Below are 8437 nucleotides of genomic sequence, written 5' to 3'. Positions count from 1 at the left end.
ATCATTGTAAAATACTTATAACTGTTAAATTTAATAAAAAAAACTTTTTTGAAAATGAATGCGCATATAATTCTATTATGTCGTAATTACTTTATAATCATTCAGTTTTTAAAGAGATTTATTTAGAAAAATTAGTAATAATTCAACATTATGTGCGATGTATGTTTTACACCTGGTGCCCTTGGAGGTTATTGCACAATAACGCGGTCATGAAAAAAATTGGTTGGTTACCTCCAAAGTTTCATTTAGACCTCAACTTCCTCGAGGAAAAAATATTGTTTGCACCTGGTGCAAACTAAATTTGTTGGGATGACGAGCGTGACCTACTGGAGTGCACCTGGGGTAGCGTTACTGATAGATAAATTTTATAGGAACTTCCAGAGTCCATTACAGGCTGTGAATTGCGGACAGGATGTTAATAGAATTTCTGGGGAAAAACGGAATTTCTGTAGAATTTCCGTGGAGCACTTACCAGGGAATCTTTCCACTAGCACTAACATCCAGAAAAAATTCTTAAAGTTACCGACGGAACGCTTTTTAACTGCTACTAAAAGAAGATGCACTTGAAGGCGCCTTCGGCCCATGTAAATGGCAGGTATTTTATTTTTGAAAGTTTTTAGCGCTGCAAGAAAAAGTATTGCGATTACTCTGTGAGTTTCAAATGCAAATTTTAACTTCGAATACTAACTTCATAAATTTAAAAGTAGATTTTGCTGTTTTTTTAGTTTTTTAAAAAGGAACCGAATAGGGTCGTTACGGGTACTTTGCAGAGGCTCTATATACGTGTTTACGTGTACGTCTTTAGGCTTTCACAAAAAGACGTCATGAGGTCGTAATAAAGACGTTCTAATTTAGTCCCATAAATAATATCTTAAAGATCTTATCAGTACGGCTTAAGGATGTATTTAAAAGGTCCTATGTTTGGCATTTCAGCGTCTGAATGATGTCTTAAAAGGATATCCAGGGGACAAAGTCGTAAGGATGTCCCTAGGACATCTTTGAAGCGTCTTGTATAAGATTATGATTATTCGGAATCAACCAAAATTCAAAGTATTTCTATATATTTCTCTCACAAGACTTGAATGCTTAAATGCTCTAAAATATTACAAAAAACTGAATGAGACTTAATTTTTAAGATTTATTTTTAAGCTTCAACTTAGAAATATTTTAGCTCAGAGATTTCTCTAAGTTTTATTGCGAAAATGTGAACGAACCCAAACACATACTCTAGAGAAAGCCCGAAACTGTTCTAAAAATGGAAAAAATGTTTTATCATAAATTTATAAATAACACGGAGATATCATAAAGTCATCATAAAGACACCATGAAGACATCCTATGTGATTTCCGTTCAAAGTTTAAGTTCAATGCTCATAGGAGTTCCACTAGGTCACGTGTGAAATATGAAATACCACAAATATAAAATCGGTAAAGTGGTCTTGTTTAGAACAATTATGAGTCTCTTACTAGGATTACCTGAAAAACTCGAATATACAGGATACATTACGATTTGAATTAGGAAATTCTGCTAAATTAAAAGAATCAAATTTCTTTAATGAAGTACTTTTGAGGACTGCGCGCGCACGCCGGCGAATTTTAGTTTGCGCATCTCATCCTAGTCGCACAACGACTTTTCGTTAGTGTTGCTCGTTAATGCCAGGCCGCACAATCGCCATCACACGGTTAGGACGATAGATAACATTTCAAAGAATTGACTGATTGGATTTCCTTTTGTAAATTCTTTTACTATCTTAAAATGAAGGTCAAGTTCGTTAGACAACCATTTTGGATACAAAATAAAAACGTGAGCGTATTTTGAACATTTTTGAGACCACTTTTTTCAAAGTTCAATAATTTTTTGGCCGGATATTCATATGTCCTGACATAGGATATATATATTCATATATTCTGTACGGATATTTATATATATCCTTAGAATGTTATAAAGGATCGCGGTGTGCCTAAACGAACGTTAAATGGGAATGACAAGATTATTGTGTTGGTCTTGCGTAAAATCTGACATGGTCGGTTTTCATCAAATCTCCACGTTTTGAGACTCCCTGAGTCAGGAAAAACTAACCTTCTGAAGGAGTCTGCCTGTTTGTCTGTCTGTAGTATGTAGTATTGTGTAGGCTCGATAACTTTCGAAAGATTCATCAGATTGGTTTCTGCTAAGAACTCAATAACTGAGCACATTTTCAGCTTTTCCGAAACCATGTTTTTTCAGATTTATGGGTGGTTCTCCTCACCTATATGGGTGGTTCTCACGAAAGTATACCTCCGCGCGTCCATTTTAACTCAGCCTAACACGGCGGTTCTCACTTATTATAGTTTCACTTGTGCACTCTGATATAGAAAAGTTTTCCCAAGATGATAAAAATATTTTCAACCAGTTATAATTTTTATATTTAAATACATGGCTCAAAATTCGTAATTTCTGAAGCCTTCTTCGTGTGTCTCCAATCGGATTGATTTTTTAACCTTCGGGGCATATCTAGTTAAATGATACTCATTTGTTTCATATTGTAGCTATGCTATGTTTAAATATAGATCAAATACCACCAAAAAATTATTCCACTAAATTTCCAACTTGTGAATTTCATACTTCAGATAACCCTCACATTATGTCTTCAAGTTTTGCATAAAATCGAAGACCATTCTAATTGACTATAATAAGTACTTTAAAATACTATATATTGTACTTTATAACACATAAATTAAAAGGTCTGGATCTACACTTCAAGATACTACGCATAGTTACTTATCAATGATGAATAATCACGTTATAAATAAACAATTAAAAAAAAGATAAGTGCGAGTGTAACCTCCGAAGCGAGTAGTCTCCGAAGCCTTTTATGTCCGGATGGGAAAATGTTCTTTCTCGTCCTCTAATTGACAACTACTATATTGTTTATGTAAATCTTTATGATATATAAGGACTTCGCCGTCAAGCCTTGTGATTATCGCGTAATGTTTTGCCAAAATCATTCATAAAACTAATGCTGTTCTGCACAGTTAATTATGTAAAAAAATTTTTAAATGTTCCCGTGATGAATTCACAACGTTTTACGGACATATTTAATACTCTTAGATTTTTCGCGCACTATTTTTGTATCATTTCTACATTTTAGTGTACATTTGTATAAAATATTGTTTTTATATTGTTTTTGGATTTCTGGAGAATATATTACGACAGGAATAAGTTGAAAGAGCTAAAACATTGTTTTTATAAAACTCGACCCGGCGAGGGACACTTTCGTGAGAAGCACCCATATATGTTCCTATATAGAATCCTATATAGAAACCTACATACGATCCTATATAGGATCTTCCTAAGGATCCTATATGTTACACCTATAGGTACCACCTATATAAATTGACATATGATCCTATGTAGGTGTCTGCGTAGGACCCTCCCTAATAAGGTACCTAATGACCCTGGGGGACCGAAGGAACCGAATGGAGCCTATACGAAGTACCCGTAAAGACCCCAATCGGTTCCTTTTAAAAAAAAACTCAAAAAACATCAAAACCAACTTTTAAATTGTTGAAATTCGGATTTTACGTTAAAATTTGCATTAGAAACTCACGGAGTAATCGCAATACTTTTTCTTTCAGCGTTACAAACTTAAAAAAATAAAATACCTGTCATGTACATGGGCCGAAGGCGCCTTCAAGTGCATTTTCTTCTAGGAGCAGTTAATAAGCGTTCCTTCGGTAACTTTAAGCATTTTGTCTGGATGCTAGCGCCATGCAGTGGAAACCTGAGACAACAACGCTGCGATGTCTCAAAATTTTGTGATTAGTGTTCCTTTCAACTCACCCAGAATTTCTCATCAAAAACTCCACGAAGAGCACCGAAGAGCTCCCGTAAGGACAGGAAATGATCTGTCCTCGGTGGTGAGTGGGAGGTTAGCTCGGATTGTTTTCTGGAACTGTTATTGATTTTCTAAGGTCAGAGATTTAGCAATGTTTAACTTGGACACGGATATTTTATGCTTGACCGAAACCTAGCTCCTATCGGCGCCTAAAACTCCTTCTTGGTTATCTCAGCATGGCTCCTTCACTGTGGATGCGAATCGAGTAAGTCCATTTGGTAGAGGTAGTGGGGGGTTAGCAATATTTGTGAGAAGGAAAGGGTTTCCCTGCGACTTGTTGGATACTTCTTTTGAGTGGATTTTTGTAAAGTGCGCAGATCAGTCCATGGTTTTTATCGTAGGTATTATTTATTTTAAACCGAGTATTGACCATGTATATTTACGCGATGGTTTGAATGCGGTCCTTGATCGATTAGAAGAGATACATCCTTTCACGCCTATAATTCCTGGGGGGGGCGACTTAAATGCGCGGATCGGGATTTGAATCAAGTATGCCCTGATATTATACCAGTGGGGGCGAATGCGAGCTCGGAGAGAATGGTAGCCGATCCTATCATTTGTAAATGGGGTACAGCCCTGATTGATGGTTTAGAACTACGTGGTTTTGTTATTATATTCTATTGTTATTATTATATTATTGTTATTATAAAAGGGGGGTTTTCTTATATTAACTGATTCTACCGTATTCGCAAAAGGCGCTCGTCTCTTCGGTGGCTGACTTAAACGAAAGTCTTATCTCGGCAATTAGGGCGGCGGCTTCAACTGCTTGTATGATTCCTGATAATTCTTCGCGCTTTATATGGAGAAAGCCTTGGTTCGACTGGGCACCTTTCATTGCTGAAAGAAAAACTGAAAATAGCCTGAAATAGTGGAAAAGGTCAGGGTTCGCGTTGGATGATATAAAAGAATTTAATTTAGATAAAAAAGCCTATAGCTCACTGTTGATTTCTAAAAAAAATTTGTATGAGAAATCCTTTCAAGAGGGTCTTGCATTTGCCAGAGGGACGTCCCAGTTTTGGAGAGCCGGTTAACTACTTTACGCCTAAACTTGCACAGGGTAGTAATATTCAATCATGGCAAGCTTTTGCGAATACGATGTATCCTCCTAAAGTGAACCTTGATCTTTTTTGGGGTGTAAACACGCATCCCCTTCTGGATGTATAGATCTCAAAAGAGGAAATCAAGGCTGCTACCCGCAAATGTAAAAAAGGAAAAGCCCCTGAACTCGATGGTGCCCACGTCGAGTTTTACCAAGCTTTACCCGAATTAGGTCTAGACTATCTTCAGTGTCTATTCAGGAGGACCCAGGAGACTGAGGAGTTTCCCCCTTCCTGGGCAACTATCATCACGTGCATGTTATTCAAGAAGGGTGGTAAAGAAGATCCGGGCTTTTACACAGATATTGCGCTCGTAAATGCTATTGCAAAAATATTTACACGAATCTCTCCGCTCCTGGACGTAAAGTTTTTGCGTGTTTCGCTGATTTTAAAAGAGCCTTTCCTTCAGTAAATCACGGCCTTCTTTGGTCTAAACTATTCAAGCTGGGGATTGACACGAAATTCATTAGGATAATGAAAAGCCTTTACGATCCAGCTAAGATGTCCATCCGTACACCTAAGGGACTCACTTACCAGGTGTACGTGACTTGCAGGGTTCTCCAAGGGGAACTACTAAGTCCTGTTTTTTTTTATTTTGTTGATTGCAGATCTGAATATCCTCGGTGAGTATTGTGGTCTAAATTTTTTAGACGTTAATATGTCAAAGACCAAGACCATGATTTTTCATAAAGGGAGGCCACCAAGGATTTTAACTTCAGCCTCTCTGCTTGTTATTTATGATCGTATTCTTATTTCAATGTCGGAAAGAAGATTTTAAAGCCTTCAGACTATTTAAACGAGCTACCTGGACCTTTAAAAAAATCTACCGGAGTGCTTGTGAAGAATTTCTCAGAGCTTCTCAGAGCCTGAGAATCTTAACTATATATTCTGAGATTTCTATCGGTAGGGTGGCACTAAAATTCATATACATTAGGGATTAGCGCCATTCTTTTTAATATGTTTGCCGTATTTTTCAACCACAGCCATTTTTTTCTTATTTTTAGAACATTTTACGAGTTTTGAAACAATGTGACTTAAGGGATATACCAGAAAAACAAGAAAACAATATAGATCTATAGCAATCCAGCGGTCATTCTTTTTCTGAGCATTTTTGTAGACAAGATATGACACTTTTAAGTAAAATCAAAATTTCACCTATTTCGGTATTACGATTATGAATACATCTGTTAAAAACTTACCCTCACAGCAATAGGATATACCGGGATATCTCATTTGATCCCATTCATGTCCCAGGTTGTCCCAAAGATATCCCAGGGATAACACGTCGGATATCCCGCAAGGCGGAAATTTGGATATCAAGGATATCCAGGGTAATAGCACTACTTATACGTCTAGTCTAGGTTCGAAACTTTATTTGATCTTCGAAGAATCTTCCCAAACGGAAGTCTAAATAGACACACCCACATATTTAATTTATCAAGAGTAGACTTTAGAAAAAAAATTGTTACCTAATTCACAACATTTAGAAATTGAAATAGCTATACCACAAAACTTTTATAACAGTACGTATATAATATTGTGGTATAGAAATTTTAACAATTCAATTTTGGGTTTCGTTGTATCGCTGCTGCGTCTTTCGCCAAAGTGCTTGTTTCTTTCCAGTGCATGAATCCGCCGCACATTCAACGAGATCCATGTTCACGAATCCAAGACCTGATTTATCATGGTTTTGCACCAATTGCACCTAAAACAAATCTTGAGTTTTATCTTCCAATATTATCTATATTAATTAAAAGTTTTAAGATTTTCTGATACTGATATGATTTCTAGCAAGAGGTCTTAATCAGTTTTTGAGTTATCGCGAGAACAAGATAGTTCGCATACATACGCTTACGAAAATGTTGAGGGTTTCGCAGTCCCGGACTCTCTTATAATTTCGGCCATATATCCAAGTCCGCCGTATGCGGATCTTATGGGTTTGGACCTTGCTGTTTGCAACTTCGTGCTGGGTACTTTATAGCAGCTTGGAATTTAGGGTTTGCCTATTAAGGTTTTATTTTTGTGATTTAGGTTTAATATAATAGAATAAAGAAAACAATTTAGGAAATCCGGTTCATTATTAATTTTAATGGAAATCTATCAAAATCATATATTCTTTACAGTGATAGTTTTTGATACAAATATGAAAAGTAAATATTTTAGATAACACATGCATCGTAATCTATGTACTAATATATGACCTTTGGGTAACTAATGCAATTTCATAATATCACATTTTTTACAGCCATATAATCTCAATAGGGTCGTAAAAAAGAAGAACCGAAGAAGAACTTCTTATATTGTTTCTTTTTCTATATCCACCAATGACGATTAGTTTAACAGAATATTCCGGGATCGGAATATTTACTTTCGATCTGTGTTATGAGAGCAACACATAACTCCTTGAAGCTATTTATATTTTCTAAGTCTTCGTCCAGTCTATGCTGCACTTCGTAGATCTCTCTCCAAAATACTTCGACCTCCTCTGGATTAGGTGGGTGTTCGACAGTAACCGGATGGTATTGGAAGAGTCGAGATGGGTCAGAGAGAAACTGCTGATCTTCTCTGACCCACCTCTCCCTGCGCTCTGGACTTCTCTTAGCGTCAGATAGTATCCGTATTCTCTCAACAATATGCTGCCTGATGGTCAGCAGCTTTGACTTGTTAAGTGTGTTGATGTTTCTCCGGGTCGTAAAGCATAGCTCTTCCTCTATTGGATGCCTGCCCGCAGTTGGTCTTAGTGTCGCCTCACTTTCTCTGTTGCCGGCTTGTTCTAGCTGCGGTACAGTAGGCGTTCCGCTTACATAGCCCCTTTTTCGGAGTAGTTCAGCATGGTTTCGCAGACGTTGCTGCGAAAAGTGCGATAGCTCCGGGTGTTTCTCGCACCACAGAGCATGCAGCCGTGCCATGTAACCCCGTTCAGGGGCCACACTCGCATCGTAGCATTCTAGCAAGTCGTGATCGCCGATCGATCACATTGAATCCATTTTCATTGGCTCCCCCAGCTCTAGATTGGTCGGCATTGTTGGCCGACCCATTGTCGGGAGCCCTGCGCGTTCTGTTGTTTTAAACCGCACTTACTACAACTATGTTTGGTGCTGTCATTGTTGTTTCCACGAGAAGCTAGGGAAAGGGGTTCGTCCATCCTTGTAGAGCCCCGCATGCAAGGATAAGGCTACGTACTCCGAGAGGTCGCACGGTATCCCAGAGTCACCGTTCTAGATACCTCACCCAGATGCCGTTCAGCTTTCAGCATGGTTTTCACACCTCCGCTTGTGGGTTAATTCCTTCGGGACCACCCCTGGAAAATTGTCAATACGACGATCCAGCAAAAGCCTCGTGGACCCTAAGAACACAGGGCGACCCAAGGACAACCGCCTTCTGCATTTTTCCCGCAAGTGTTCTAGCATATTGTTGACACGCAGGGATGCTTTTTAGGCTATTAGGAAGTGAAAGCTTGGCA

At 38.0% G+C, this 8437-nt stretch overlaps 1 protein-coding gene across 9 annotated transcripts in view; it reads right to left on the bottom strand.

Moving 5' to 3' along the window:
* Positions 1–6334: 6334 nt before the first annotated feature.
* LOC117180904 (angiogenic factor with G patch and FHA domains 1) overlaps positions 6335–8437 on the bottom strand; it is a 600913-nt gene continuing 598810 nt past the window's right edge. For 8 of the 9 annotated variants that reach the window (XM_033373513.1, XM_033373511.1, XM_033373509.1 and 5 more), the window contains one exon: positions 6335–6679. In XM_033373513.1, the coding sequence (XP_033229404.1) occupies positions 6536–6679 (144 nt within the window). In that variant the 3' untranslated portion in view covers positions 6335–6535. The remainder of the gene's footprint in view (positions 6680–8437) is intronic. The other variant, XR_004468075.1, reaches the window with a different exon arrangement.

The sequence above is a fragment of the Belonocnema kinseyi genome, chromosome 9, assembly GCF_010883055.1.
Source record: "Belonocnema kinseyi isolate 2016_QV_RU_SX_M_011 chromosome 9, B_treatae_v1, whole genome shotgun sequence".
Classification (NCBI taxonomy): domain Eukaryota; kingdom Metazoa; phylum Arthropoda; class Insecta; order Hymenoptera; family Cynipidae; genus Belonocnema; species Belonocnema kinseyi.
The sequence above is the reverse complement of the archived record's forward strand: the minus strand, read 5'-3'. Positions and strand labels throughout refer to the sequence as shown.